Source organism: Microtus oregoni, unplaced genomic scaffold, assembly GCF_018167655.1.
Source record: "Microtus oregoni isolate MIOR12 unplaced genomic scaffold, Mior012 000011F_ref0000422, whole genome shotgun sequence".
Classification (NCBI taxonomy): domain Eukaryota; kingdom Metazoa; phylum Chordata; class Mammalia; order Rodentia; family Cricetidae; genus Microtus; species Microtus oregoni.
Genome location: NW_024543070.1, coordinates 23,463,915 through 23,479,117, shown reverse-complemented (window position 1 = coordinate 23,479,117; position 15,203 = coordinate 23,463,915). Strand labels below are relative to the sequence as shown.

Sequence of the window (15,203 nt, the reverse complement as noted above, 5' to 3'; positions counted from 1 at the left end):
CCAGTCAGTATACTTTTCCTTTTTAAACTGAAAATCCTTAAAAAAGTTAGAGAGTGACTTAGCTTATTCAGAGCTCTGAAGCCATGTTGGAATGTCTTCCCATCTCCCTCTCTTCTCCCCTCTGCCCTCCCCTCCTTCTCCTCCTTTCTTCCTCTTCCCCCTTTCTCTGTGTTCTCTCCTCTATGTTTTTATGCTCGCACCCACCTCTTTCATTTCCTCCTTCACAGTTCACAGATTTTCTTGCATCTGACTGCATGGTCCTTTTGGGAGTTCCTGTGGCCCAGAAAGGCCTTGGAGCACACTCGGCTTGCAGATGTCACTCAGCAAGTGCCTGCTGCATGTTGTAGTGTGTCCATGTGTGTGCAGATGTGCACCTTTGTGTGTACATAGTCTCTGCGATGCTGGACAGTTTGAGCCTGGCTGTTGCTCATTGTAGATTCTATAGATCAGCACTCCTCCTGTTTCAGCTCTCCATTTCCGCTCCCAAGTCCGGTTGGTGATGTCGCCCTCATTTCATTTTCTAGAGCAATCTTCCAGAAAGCACCATTGTGCTTTTTCATGCCTTTCTAGCTTGTCTACCCAAGTTTATTTCTAGCTTTTATGTGCTCTCAGGACAAAGACAGAGGAGACTACCTGACTGAGTTGTGACTTGCTGGCAGGCCCTGTGTCTGGCTGTCTCTTTGGCACCGCCCCTCCTCCCCCCATAGTCTTTGTGGTGAACCCCTTGGGTGTCTCTGCTCCTTCCACCTCAGGGCTTTCAGGTGTCATGATCAGTGTGTGACGATTCATTTCCTATACAGTGTCACCTTTTAAGGCTCTGCTTCTATTTCTTTATTTATTTATTTATTTATTTATTCATTTAAGATTTCTGTCTCTTTCCCGCCACTGCCTCCCATATCTCTTCCCCTCCCCCAATCAAGCCCCCCTCTCTCATCAGCCCGAATCGGGTTCCCTGCCCTGTGGGGAGTCCAAGGACCTCCCACCTCCTTCCAGGTCTAGTAAGGTGAGCATCCAAACAGCCTAGGCTCCCACAAAGCCAGTACATGCAGTAGGATCAAAACCCAGAAGGCTCTGCTTCTTAAAAACATGGCCCCGGCACCTGGTGACTTTTTTGTTTTTAATTTTTTTCTTTATATTTGAGAATATCGTACATATACACAAAGAAATACAACCCTATAAATACCCACATTTTACTTCCTACTCCTTCCAAACCCTCCAAAACACCAACTGGTTAAGATATCTGTTTTTTTGTTTTGGTTTTTGTTTCAATAACTCACTAAGTCTAGTTAGTGCCTCTCATGTGTGAATGTGTGTGGACCATCCAGTGGAGCATGGGAAACGTACCTGCGGCCACATCTTCAAAAATAAATAAAAGATTTTCCCCTCTCAGCAACTGTCCACTGCTAATAGCCCCTCCCGCGAGGAGCAGGGCTTGGAGGTCATCCTCACATCCGCCTACATGTCAGCTGATCCTGTGCAGGTAACTGCAGCTGCTGAGTTCTTGATTGCACTAGCTGTGTGGTGTCCAGAAGACAGGATGTCACAGCACTTCTCTCCACCTCTCGGCTCCTACATTCTTTCTACCTCCTCTTCAGAGATGTCCACTGAGCCTTGGTAGGGACTTTAGTATAGATATGCTACTTATGGTTGAGCCCTCAGTCTCTTATTATCAGCACTTTGACTTGCTCTGCATCTCTCCTCTGCTGCCTACTCCACGGTTGAGAGCAGCCAGCCTAGGGATATAGACTCAAATATTTAGAAGGCAGATTTGACAGTGTGACCATTTAGACAATAACAATAACAGGTTCTACTTTGACTTCCCCAGCTTCTGACAGAATTACAGTACCAGACATGAAATTTCTTCCTGCTGTGCTTGGTGGCTTTTCATTCTTGTGGAACGTCCATCTCCCTCCTTGACTTTCATGGAGCTCTTTCATTTATGATATTTATTCCAGTAAAATTTGAGCTTTAAAATATATGTATAGTTAGGGATAAGCATCTTTTATTCCCCACATATGACATAGTTTATACTACATGATAGAAAATCAATAAATGCTTGTTGGAGTGAATGGATTTAGGCTTTTTTCCTTTTTTCTCTTCTATATTTGTACTCTGCAGGGATTACCCTTTGTCCACAGTTGTTAGACTGTCAGGGCCACCAAATCCAGATCAGAATGCTGCTGCCTCGTGCGCTTAGGTTTCTCACGTCTGTTGTTTAATGATCTTGTACCAGGTTGACTGGCTCTCTTTTTACTCTCAGCACTTGGCAAAATCTAATGAGTGTGTACGTCCTTTCTGTCTGGGGTGGGAGGACAGAACTTCACTTTCTGAGACAGAGTTTCACATTTGTGCTGCTGTTCTAAAGTTATGGAAGGATGCTAAGTTCAAGTTAATATAGTCTATCACTAAATGTTAACTGATAGAAATTCTCCTAGGAAAATGTACAGATGAATCAAACTAATTAAATGAAGTTGCCCAGTAGTTCTGTAACCAGCATAAAGTTAGAACGGTGTCCACTGTCCTTGCTCTGGGAACAGAATAGAATGTCCACTAAGTGGGAAGGTGTGTCCAACAGAGCCTTAGCTTTCTCTGGTTACCCAACCCATATGGAATGAATACGGTGTGTCAGACCTTCCTGATTGATGGGAGCCTGAGGTACCCAATGTGATGCTTACTGCAGTGTACCAGGTCTTCCTGATGGGCCGGAAGTGTGGTGCTTACTGCTATGTGTCTCTTTCCATGTAGGCTTCATGCAGTTCATCCAGTCAGTTCCTGTTGCTGAAGTACTTGACACAGAGGGAAGCATTCAGGTAATGACATCCATATGAAATACAGATGATGATGAAGGACTCTGTTAGTCTCCTTTTCTACTCTTTTTTTCAGCATCTTTGTTCTCTACAGAGGTAAGAACTCTTGGTAGTTGAAAGCTACATTGTTAGTCATTTCAGTGCTCAAGCCTTTAAACTGTGTGCAACACCTAACTGGGGCTCATTATCTATAAACAGATAAAATAAAGCTCACCACCTCCATACTATACACCATACAAACTAAAGCTTAGAACTGCATTCTGCTCCAAAACATGGAAATACTGTAATTTATTTAGCCATTAATTGATGAACATTTTTAGTTATTTCCAGTTTTTGTTCTTAATACAGGTCTATACCAAAATTTTATCTTAAACATGATTTGTATGGTTGTGCCCATATCATGGCAAAATTTTAATTTGGGGGAGTTTTTTTCTTCTTTCTTTTTTCTCTCCCTCCACTCCAACCACCTTGGTCTTGCAAGAAGTTACACTTATTTTATCCCTTCCGAAGAGGTAGCTTCCACATCATTTCCCTCCATTTTTCCATCTGATCCTGTGTGAGCCCTTTCACTATAGCAAACACTAGTCGTGGCACAGGAGTGTGCCTAGTTTGGCTGTGGTTCCCTCAGCCGTCAGATTGTCCAGGGGTGTCACCTATTCATAAAGGTGTAGATTGTGTATGCTGCCTTTGACAGGCTTCTCACGTGCAGATTTCCTCCGATGATTCCATCCATCGCTGCTGTGGGTAGATCGCTTAGCAGCCATGTGCCTTCCCTAATTTCAGATTCAACTCAATTTAAGAGTTATTTTCACAGCAGTTTCACTTTTTCTAGCTCTACTCCCACTTGCACAGTAGCACCCATTAGGAAGGTCTGGCACGCTCCCATGATGAGAGCTTTGGGGATCTCAGTGTAGCTTTCCTTTGCGTATTCTGGCTTGAATACAAGGTTGAACATTTAAAAGTAAACCCGGTAGCCCTACTGTGAAGTACTCCTTAATCCTTCTGTGGCATGCTCCCTAGTCCTCCTCCAATGTGCTCCCTAGACCTCCTGTGGAGGGCTCTGAAGTCCTCCTCCGATGTGCTCCTTAGTCCTCCTTTGGAGGGCTCCTTACTCCCTTGAAGTGCTCCTTCCCATCGCCATTCTCTTGTTTGTGTTTGTATGAGATGATCAGTGTATAGGATTCCCTCATATACTCCAGATCCAGATCCTTCGTCAGGTTCATGAGGTATGGGAAAGCTGAAAAGAGAAGCCTGCGTATTCAGGCGCCCACTGTGAAGGGCGGGCCCACCTGTTCATGTGCAGGAAGTAACCCTAAGGTCTCTAGGCTCTTGCATCAGCTTGGATTACTGGATGCTGCTGTTGCTGTTTCCTCAGCCTCAGACTGCCCTCTGACTTCATGTTACATGAGACGCTTGGCCATGGTTTTGTAACGCCTAACGCTCAGTTTGTAAACTTACGTTCACTTCCTTTTCAGAACTTTTTTAGGAAGTATGCCCCGAGCGAGACTGGACCGAATGGCATCAGTGCTGAGGTCATGGACACTTATGTCAAAAGCTGTGGTAAGTGTTTCAAGCTGCGTTTTTTTCATAGATGCACGAGTGAAGAAAAGCCAGCCATACTGATGATACTATATTGGTTCATAATTACAACAAGCTAAGATCAAAATGTCTTGTAAGAAAACAAGTAAAAGGTATAAGGTGGTAAAAGAAATCCTTGGAATCTTGAAATGCTGGAGGTGAAAGTGTGCGTGCAGTTGATCTCCATATGTTAAGACTTCCCCTCTCTCGTTCTGCCGCTTGGCCATTGTGGAGCTTTGTAATTCCCGCTGAAGTCTCCGTGTTTCGGGTCATTATCATTAAGTAAAGTCTGGTGAACACCTCAGTCAGAAATAATTATTTTTATTAATGTTAAGCAGAACTAACAGTTGTGTTTGGAGAGCGACTCTCATGGCCTCTGAAGTTGTCTGCTCCTGGAAGGAAGTAGGGCCATGCTTTCTGGTGAATTTGTCATTTCCTGTCATGTGTGCTAGTCACCATTCAGCTTATCGTCGTAAGAACTCATTTTCATTTCAAGGAGGGATTAAAAAGATGATACTGGTGCTGGAGCATTGGCTAAATAGACTAGTTCGAGATTATGAGATTATATATATAATGACTGACAGTTTACCTTATATGTATTTATTTAGTCACCATTTGCATATCTGTTTCTAATGAGACGTGCTAAATGGATACTTAAGTTAAAGTTCACAAAGCTTAATTTAGCTTCTGAGAGTAAGAAAAACTCAATAATTTGACAAAAATCTTTAATATTTGCTGCTGCAAATAACTAATTTCTTTAGTGTTCAGGATAATAATTAACAAAGCCAGGGCCAGGGAGCCACAGCTTTCTTAGTGGAGAAATTGGAGACGCTAAAACCACGTGTAAACTAAAGAAGCGCAGATTACTGTCAGGGTCAGTGGAGTGTGTGACCTGTGTGCGGATATGTCTTTCCCAACTTCTGTTGTCTTCCAGCTGGCTACTGTGTGATTACGTACATTCTTGGAGTCGGAGATCGGCACCTGGATAACCTTCTATTAACAAAAACAGGTAACAAATCAGTACCATTAGAAGACATATTTTAGGTCGGCCAGTGGTATCCCATATCTTTAATTCCAGCTCAGGAGGCAGAGGCAGATGGAGTTCTGTAAGTTCGAGGCCAGCCTAGTCTACATAGTGAGTTCCAGGACAGCCCGAAACCCTGTCTCAAAAAACAGAAAACCAAAGAGAGGGAGAGAGACAGAGAAAAGAAGATGTATTTTTGTATGTGGTGTTTTTCCTTTATCCTAGAATCAACTTATTAACAAAATAAGTTGCATAGGAAGGGGGGAATGGAGGAGGAACTGTGGTTGGCATATAAAATGATTTAAAAAAAATCAAAAAATTTTTAATGCATTTCTTTATTTCTATATGTGTATGTGGTTGCACGTGTGCCCTGGTGTATATGGATGTCAGAGGACAGCTATCAGAAACCAGCTCTCTGCCCACCATGTTGGTCTAGGAGATCTAGCTGAAGTCATTGGGCCCATGTGGAAAGTGCCTTTAGCTGTTGAGCCTTGTCACTGCCCTAGATTCTTCTTAAGTCCCTTAAGAGGGGCACTAGAAGGACCCGTTAGTAGGGAGCCAGTGAGTGAAGCCTCTAGCCCCATCTCTACCTCTGTAGAGAGCCATGTGTGCGGGCACCACACTCCATGAGCATGCCTAGGTACGTTGTTCCTTCTCCTCACCCGTAGCTTTCCTCGGTTTAGCAGCTGTCTCCCGGTTTCCTTCTCCATGGAGCACCAGGAGTGATCATTGCTTTCTCCCTTCGTCATGATAGCTTGTTTGTTTGTTCTCAGAGTTTCTTTCCTCAGCCTCCCAGTACGGGGTTCCAGCTTACATCACCTGCCTGTTCTCTAAGTACAGCTCTAGACACCCCTCCATTCCTTCCTGTCAGTTTGGAAGAGCCAGCTGCTTCCTTGCATCCTAATCACGCAGGACCAGCTACCCTCTACAGTTTTGCCCCCCTACAGCCTTACTCCTCCCCTCCTTTCCTTTCATAAGGTAACAGCCCAGACCGTTATCCACTAATGTCTTTCCTGGCCTCATCTCATCCTTGCCCATCACCCTTGTTTGTAAGTCTCTTCTCAGCTCCGGGACCCATCAGTAACATGCCAGTTCTGCATTTTCAGTGTCCCTCCTTTAAGCCACCAACATAAAGTCTCCCAAGCTCGTCTTCTATCTGCATGTCACATCTCTCCTGCCACAAGAGAAGTACCCTTGTTTCCCCTTTCTGGAAAGTTCTTTACTCACTCAGATCCTTGCAGGACAGACTTTGACTATTGTCTGAGCTGAATTAGGATGCTCTTAGCAAACCTGTAATTGTTAGGTGGCATCAGCGTGGCACCCTGTACTCATTGCTTCATTCTGTCTTCCTCATGTTGGCTGCTGGTGTTTATTTACGCCAACAGGTATTTTTTAAGGACCTGCTAGAGCTGGGGCTCTTACTGACTGTTCATCAATCATCGCCCAGTCAGGGTGCAGGGCCTGTGCGAGCAGGAGCCTTGTCTGTCATTTAACACTGTGCCCTGTTCCTCTAGAGCTGCGGGCAGCACTTGGCTAGGGGAACAAGAAGGCGGGGTTGGAGTAATGGGCAGCTAATCAGCTCTGTTCTTCTGTGTAGTCCTTTCTCTGAACAAATAATTCAAGTGTCTGTAGCTTCTTGGAGAAACTAGGTTTTCAAATGACTGGTTAATGGCATCTTTCTCATATGCAGATGGTTTCTTGTGTTTTTGCATTTCTCTCATGGTAGCCAGAATTTAATGGAATAGTTGAATGCAATCTGACCACTTGCTAATATTCTAACCCTGTTAACTCACATACTGTAATAGAATTTCTATATTCATTTTGAATTATCGTATTTATTTTATTGAATTTGTGTCTGAGATGCCATGTTTCTGTTTTGACCACACTGAAGTAGCTAAGACCAAAGGACTTTTGGGTAAACACAGAGGTTTGGGGCTACTTTAACACTTTAGCAAAAGATATTTATAAATTCTCATGACGTTTTTGAGAGCATTTTCATTTTGAAGACATTCTCTTGTATCTCTTCTTTAGCTCCTTCCAGAACTACAGTGGTTCGCGCCACTCCTGGCTTGAGCTGGTCTGCAGCCATTCACTCTGCAAAGTAGCTGCCTTACCAGCACTGCAGCTCATGCTGCTTGGCTATCTGGGGTTTATGTCTCCTTTAGTTTGGTACATTTTGTCTTATTGACTTTCTTTCTTTCTTTCTTTTCTTTCTTTCTTCATATCTCGATTTTAATTTTTTGTTGTTTTTTTCTTTTTGCAGAGGTGAGAGACACAAGAAGTTGGGTAGGTAGGAAACTAAAGAAGGGAGAGAAAAGAATATGGTCAAAGTGTACTGTATGAAAACAATTTTTTTTTTTTGGTTTTTCGAGACAGGGTTTCTCTGCGGCTTTTAAAAAGACATGAAACTCCTAGATGAAAACCCAGAGAAAAATTTTTTAAAAAATTGAAATGAAATAGAATAGCATTTTTTTTTCACCTAGGTCTTAGTGTTGTGGAAATCAGACTGTGAATTTTTAGTTGTGAGCCTGCATTAGTTTCCACCAGAGGGCGCCTCAGTTTTCCTCTTTAGATAACAAACTTCCATGAAATGTTCATGAAGAACATTCTTTTTCTTTCTGAAAAGCAAGGTATTTTGTTTGTTGTTTTGTTTTTTTCTTTTTCTTTTTTTTGGGGGCGCGGGGGGGCGCTGTGGGTTTTGAGACCAGGTTTGGCTTTGGAGCTTCCCTGGAACTAGCTCTTGTAGACCAGGCTGACCTCGAACTCACAGAGATCTGCCTGCCTCAGTGTGTGCCACCACAAGCCAGCTAGGGTTCATACAGTTATATCCTGCAGTAAACATATAAGCCTTCTTTACCAGGGAACTTAATTAATTAAACAATACCTATAGGCAAGTGTAAGTCTAGTTGGGGGTGGAAACTCCTAGCACTGGGGAGACTGGGGCAGGCAATCCATCACTATAAGGCAAGGCTAGCCTGTCTGATGAGAGTCCGTTCCAGGCCAGCCTGCTCGCAGTGAGAGCCTGTCTAAAAACATTAAAAGATTTTAAATAACATAAAAAAATTAAACAATGCCAGAGAAATTCTTTCAAAATTCTCAGCTGAGGGGACATATGGCAATGTTTCAAGGCAGTTTCAAGTTATGTTCTATATAAATAGTATGATAGCTGAGCCTTAACAGAGTGAGTTCTGACTGTTGGTTCACTGCAGGAAGTACATTTCCGTTCTATTATTTTTAAAGTGCCTCATTTTAATCATCTTTCTTTGTGCATTTTTGATCCATTATGCCATAAACATAAATCTTAGACCATATTAGAAGTTGAGAACTTTGGGTTCTCCTATGTAGCTGCCATGTCTCAAGAGCTGATACGGAATGTCTCTCTGCTCTGTTCTTATTGCCAGCATAGCAAACAAAGTTCAGCGTGAGGGTCTGCTTTGGTGGTGGCTATGCAGAGTAGTCAGAGGTGTCCTGTTATCTCTGTGAAGGTCTCTGTTGTGAGGTGTAAGGCTTCAGATTTAGCTCACAGTGGCCCAGGGAATATAGATGGGCTGGGAAAGGACCAGTGAGGGACTTGAGGCACGTGTGAAATAAGGTGCTTCTGTAAATATGGATAATTCAAAGTGTGTTTAAAGATAATGTAAGCATGACATTCAATTACAGATTTCTCTAATTTTTCATTTCTTGGTTTGAGTACTTTTAGCTGGTTGGGTATTTCCTTAGACGAACAGCAGAGGGCACTGTATATCCACCATAAAACTGTAGGCCTTTATCAGAGGCCTGTTAGTCAGTTAATTAGGTTTTTGTTTTTTAAGGGATTTGATGTTTTACTTGATACTGAATTGTTATGCCAGCCTGGAGAAAGCAGGAAGCTACAGATTTAAACTGGCATGAGATTGAAAAGGGGATTTTTGTTATTCACTGCTGATATCTGTGGATGAAACCATAGCTTAGTCGGTGATGGGTCATGGAGAACTTGTTTTAGTTACTAGTCTATTGCTGTGGTGAAACACCATGACCAAAGCCCCTTTTATAAAAGAAAACATTTAATTTGGGGCTCGCTTTAGTTTTAGAGGGTTAACAGGGGTGTGGTGGCAGGCAGGCAAGCAGACTGGCCTGACACTGGAGCTGAGAGCTTATATCCTGATCTACAGGCAACATGTATAGAGACTGGACCTGGCATGGGCTTTTGAACTTCAAAACACTCCTCTTTCAACAAGGCCACACCTTCTAGTCCTTCCCAAACAGTTCAAGTAACTGGCATCCAAACATTCAAACATGAGCAGCCTATGGGGGGATTCTCATTATACCACCACAGGACTCAAATGAAATGAAGCTTGAATTTATCATAACTCTTTTGATAAAGAATTATTTTTATTTCTGGAGATTTGAAGGGATGTATGTGTTCGTTGCTTTTGATACTAACCTAAAAATGAACCCTGGATGCTAGCATTCTTGGTTAAATGGGAACTGACTTGTAGCTCCTAAAACAGCCCACCCTCTCCTGAGAATCAGAGTGACCTGCTTCGGGGCTTCTGACAAAGCTCAGTTTAACACTGGTCACTGCTGACCTAAAGAGTTAGTTTGTCAGAGTATCTCCTGTCCTTAACTTCCTTATTATGCTTTGTAGTTTTATGTGTAATTAACTTTGCTAGAAATTCTGAGGGAAAAAAAAAACGGACTTAACAATGAAGGCATTTATCTCTAAAGTAAAGTTCTGATGCCTCTGGGCTATTTACACCCTCTGTCTTTTTTCCTGGACACAGTAAGGCTAGAACCCTTGTCCTGCTTATTGTGTGAGGCTCACAGATATGGCACAGTCCAGGGATGATGGCTCTGGCAACACTGTGGGCTTCCCTCGAGGGTGAACTACCGACTGAGATAAGGATGCCTCTTCTGGTTCATACAGTTAGTTGGACTCCTAGTTTCAGAGATAAGAAAACGTCTAATATATTAAACAGTTCCTTTTATCTGCTGCTTTTTGAATGATGCTTTAACAAGAGCTTGATGGCTCGCAAGTGGAATGAAGGCTCCATGGTTGTGGTGGTTTGAATAGGCATGGCCCCATAGATTCAAGTGTTTGAATGCCTGGCCCATAGGGAGTGGCACTATTAGGAGGTGTAGCCTTGTTGGGGGAAGTGTGTCACTCTTGGGGCAGGCTTTGACGTTCTATATGTTGTTAGTTTTTATATCGCCTTATGCTTTGGCTTTTTTGGCTCTTTAGGGGGCCTACTACACAGCTCCAAAATAAATCACACATGGGGTCTTATTCTTTCTTTTAAATGACTGGCCTTAGCTTGGCCTTTTTCTAGCCAGCATTTCTTATTTTAAATGATCCCATCTACCTTTTGCCTCTGGGCTTTTCCCTTTTCTTCTGTAATCTTACTTTCATCTTGCTCTGTGACTGACTAGGTGGCTGGCCCTTTCTTTTCTCACTCCTTGGTCTCTCGCTCTCTGATTTCTCCTTCTATTTATTTTCTCTGCCTACCAGCACTGCCTGTTCTTTCTCCTGCCTCGCTATTGGCCATTCAGCTCTTTAATCGACCATCAGGTGTTTTAGACAGGCAGAGTAACACAACTTCACAGAGTTAAACAAATGCAACATAAAGAAATACAACACATCTTTGTGTCATTAAAACAAGTGCTCCAATGTGTAAACAAATGTTAACACATCTTAAAATAATATTCCACAACACCTATCTACTTAAGCTACGCCTAGTGTCGTACAGCATCTCCTGCTGCCTGGGAATCAAGATGTAAACTCTTAGCTCCTTCTCCAGCACCACATCTGCTTGCATGCTGCCATGGTTCTTGCCATGATAATAATGAACTAAACATCTGAAATTGTAAGCCAGCCTCAATTAAATGTTTTCCTTTATAAGAGTTGCTATGGTCATTGTGTCTCTTCACAACAATAGAAACTTTAACTAAGGCAATGGTGTATAACACAAACTTGATAATGACTTCGTATATGAATAGTTTTTTATAACTATAAAATGAAAACAGATTTATTGATTTAATAAATAATATAAACTAGTAAAATTTAATCTGATGACATTTATGTGTCAATGGATATAGCATGAAAACTACATACCATTCACAGTGTGGGATTTGGGTATGAATTTGGACTGTCCTGCCCCTGTGAAGATGCTTAGGTATATGCAACGTGAACTATAGACCCACTGTCTGTTCTGGATGCCACCAAACGATTTCAAAGTGCAGATTGTCTCTGACTGTGTGCGAGTGATACACAGTTATTAAAATCTTCATGTTGAATGTTTATTTGTGTGATTCCCTCATGGGCAGAAATGAAGGGCCACAGCTCCCGGCCATCTGTGTGACCCTGGGAATAAACAGCTGGCCCTCTGTAGCATTCTGTGGTTGCCATGGTGTGGGGTTTGGAAGTTTGGGTTCAGTGCATTAATTTATTTTATGCCTCATATTGTCATTTCATGGTGTGTTTGCAGAGATGTAATCAGCATCACAATTGAAGAAGCATCTGGATAGCCAGCCATTCTGTCATTATCATTAGCTGGAAACATTTAGAATGGCTGTGTTGTCCGGGCAAAAAAAAAAAAAAAACGAACTCAGAAATGAAAGGATGCCAAAGTAGTAAGCTTTACCATGGCATTCAGATGCCCTCTGTTGTCTGTTTAAAACAGGATCAAGAAAGGGAAGAAGGATGTTAAAACTCCTACTTGCTCTCCAGCCTCTAGAAGAACGTTCCCTGTTTCAGCAATGTTAAACGTTGTCTGGGCTGTAGCTAGAATGAAGGTCCTTGGCTTAATAGATGCAAAGCAGACACATGGAGAGTTCCTGGTGCTCGGAACTGCCTGGATTCGGGATAGTAACAATAGAGTATGACTTCTAGTGACTCCTACTGGCTCATCATAGGTTGAGTAGGGGAGAAAGGTGAGTGGGCATCTTTTAGTGTGGTCTTTAGTAACTGCTTAGGGAACGTGTGCTCTTCTGTAGGCTACAGGAGCCCCGAGAGCTGGTGCAGAGTGTGCCCCCTTGTCTGATGATGATCGGATGGCTCAGTCTGTAGCTCCTTGTCATTTGCACCATCTACACCAGAAATAGCAGAAGAAGCAAACCCAGTTCCTACATGATTTAACCACTTCTTTATTTAGAAAAGGTTAAGGTAGTGACTGAATAGAAGAGAAGCTGGCTTTTACGTGCAGCTGTTCCAGTGTGAGTCTTTAGGCAGTTAGGATAAACATCCATTCGCCCATGGCCTGCTGCCTGTGCTGGCAGGTCCATTTCCCAGACTTGGTGTTTGCAGCTAAGCTGTTAAGCACACTTTCTCTCCCCTAAAATGTCCAACGTAACCATTTAGTTCCTTCTTCTGATAAAGATGTCTAAAAGTTGCGGAAAAGTAGGTGGCTTCTCTGTTGACTTGTACCAATTCCTGTCATCGGTGAGTCTCGGGTACCGTGAATTCTGGATGCTCAGACATCTTCAAAGCCGCCGTTATTAACATGTTACTGTCATTTGTTTGCTTGTGTATTTAGTTAGTTATTTGGGCGGGTTGCATGTGGAGGTCAGAGACAGATTGCTAGAGCCTGCTCTCCCCTTCCTCGGGTGGGCCCTGGGATGAAACTCACAACACCAGCCTGGCAGCAGGTGCCTTTTCCTGCTGATCGTCTTGCCAGCCTCAGGATTTATTTTTGAGAAATATTCAAAGTTTAAATTTTTACATGTTATTAAAGTATTTAAAATAAATACTTATTATTGGACCTGATTATTGGATGGTAAACAGCTTAATTTAATTTTGAATAAATTTTATCATTTTTAATTGCTTTCCCCTTTAGAACCAGTTAAGACGTTAATCATGCGCCCTTAATGGCTTTTGGTTGGTTGGTTTTTTTGACCTTATGTCGTGTGTGTGTGTGTGTGTGTGTGTGAGAGAGAGAGAGAGAGAGAGAGAGAGAGAGAGAGAGAGAGAGAGAGGTGGGGGGGCAGCTGGCTTTTAGAGCATTTACTGTGTTCCAAGTACTGTGTTACAATATTCTCTTGTGATTCTACATCTCAGGTCATCAACATTATAATTTACACAGTGACACTAGGATGGGTCTCTGCAACATTTCATAAAGATGGGAATTTCTTTAGTGCTTTGGTTAATTGTGCTTCCTATTAGGCCCCGCCTCTTCCTCCTGCAGGGTTTACAAGCTTAGTCTCTGTGCCTGTCACTGATGCATGTCTCCCCGGGACAAAGTGACTGCTAGCACTCAGGATAGCAGAGAACAGGAAGGCATAGCCAACATCTTAACCAGGAGTCAGCGTGGAAAATTGATTGGCACAGTGTTGCTTGTGCTCATGAATGGTAAATTCAGTCCTCAAGGCTGGTACCTTTGATGGGAAAAATAAGGTGGATAAATTTCCATGTGAAACAGGACAGTTAGGTTGCCCTAGCGGGGAATTTATTTAGCTTTTATCCTCCCCACCCCCACCCAAGACAGGGTTTCTCTAGCTTTGGAGCCTGTCCTGGAACAAGCTGGCCTTGAACTCAAAGAGATCCACCTGTCTCTGCCTCGGGAGTGCTGGGATTAAAGGCAGGCACCACCACTACCCGGCTTTAGTTAGCTTTTTAAGCCAGTTAATTCCATCCCTTAATGGTTGGTGCATCCTGTGTGCCAAAAGCTGAGGCAGGAGTTAACAGCACTAAGTGCCAAGTTTCTGCTCTAAGAATTCAGTCCAGAGCATCCTTGCTTCATGGCAACTTGTCAATCACTAGGTGCTTCCTGGATTTCATGTACTAGTAAGCGGACCGATCCCATTCCTATGTGTCTGCTCTGAGATTATGATGTAAGACTTCTCGGAGGAATTGCAGCTGTGTTCAGCTCTTGTTAGACATAAATGTAGTGTTCAGATTCCCTGTCTACAGCTTGAAATTTGAAGGATTTTTTTTTTCATTTTAGGAGTACTAAGATCAAAGTGGCTGTCTGCCTCATAAAGAGCAGTTCATTTTACTTAAGGAACAAGAGATTCTCTGCTGATGCTGAAACTGATTCCTCTCTGAGTTGGCCAGATGTTTGCTCCTTGATTCTGCAATTCTATATACAAGATAAAAATTTTAAATTAATATTAATTGGGATGGTTTTAGGCTTGCTTTTTTCATTTCCAAGAGTTGAACTACACTGTATTCTGAAGGGCATGTTTGAAGGTATAGAATAATTTAATGAATTAATCTTTTTCAGAGGCACTTTCGCAAATTGATTAAAGTATTTTCTTCCTCGTTTGTAAAGACACTTGTAGAAATGACCAAGGTTCTTGTTCACATCCAGGCAAACTCTTCCACATAGATTTTGGGTATATCTTGGGCCGAGATCCAAAGCCTCTTCCTCCTCCAATGAAGCTGAATAAAGAGATGGTGGAAGGAATGGGCGGCACGCAGAGTGAGCAGTACCAAGAGTTCCGAAAGCAGTGTTACACGGCCTTTCTCCACCTGCGAAGGTGAGGACTGTGTGTCTCAGAACACTAGGATGAGTGTGGAAATGTGTGTTTACTGCGCAACCTTTCTCTGAAAGACATAATGGCATTTCTCAATATTTGCTACATATAGTGATGAACCCAGCATCAAAGGATACCTTGGTTTCCTACTAATTATCCGATCTGTAACCTACCAGTTGAGTAGCTGGCATTCTGTGAGACGAGGCTACCCAGGAGGAGTTTTACCCATCCTTTCTCCCTGGAAGTGGTGGCGAGCAGCGTAGTAGCCACTGCCCTGCCTTAGGTACACTCTTAGTCAGCCATTTTCTAGTAATGCTTTCTCCACCTCAGTTTTGGATGCTGTT

At 42.7% G+C, this 15,203-nt stretch overlaps 1 protein-coding gene across 1 annotated transcript in view; it reads left to right on the top strand.

Moving 5' to 3' along the window:
- Positions 1-15,203, top strand: part of Pik3c3 (phosphatidylinositol 3-kinase catalytic subunit type 3) — an 82,674-nt gene that overhangs the window by 52,359 nt on the left and 15,112 nt on the right. Inside the window, exons 19-22 of the mRNA XM_041659983.1 lie at positions 2,746-2,810; positions 4,283-4,367; positions 5,320-5,394; positions 14,694-14,862. Coding sequence (XP_041515917.1) covers positions 2,746-2,810; positions 4,283-4,367; positions 5,320-5,394; positions 14,694-14,862 — 394 coding nt within the window. The remainder of the gene's footprint in view (positions 1-2,745; positions 2,811-4,282; positions 4,368-5,319; positions 5,395-14,693; positions 14,863-15,203) is intronic.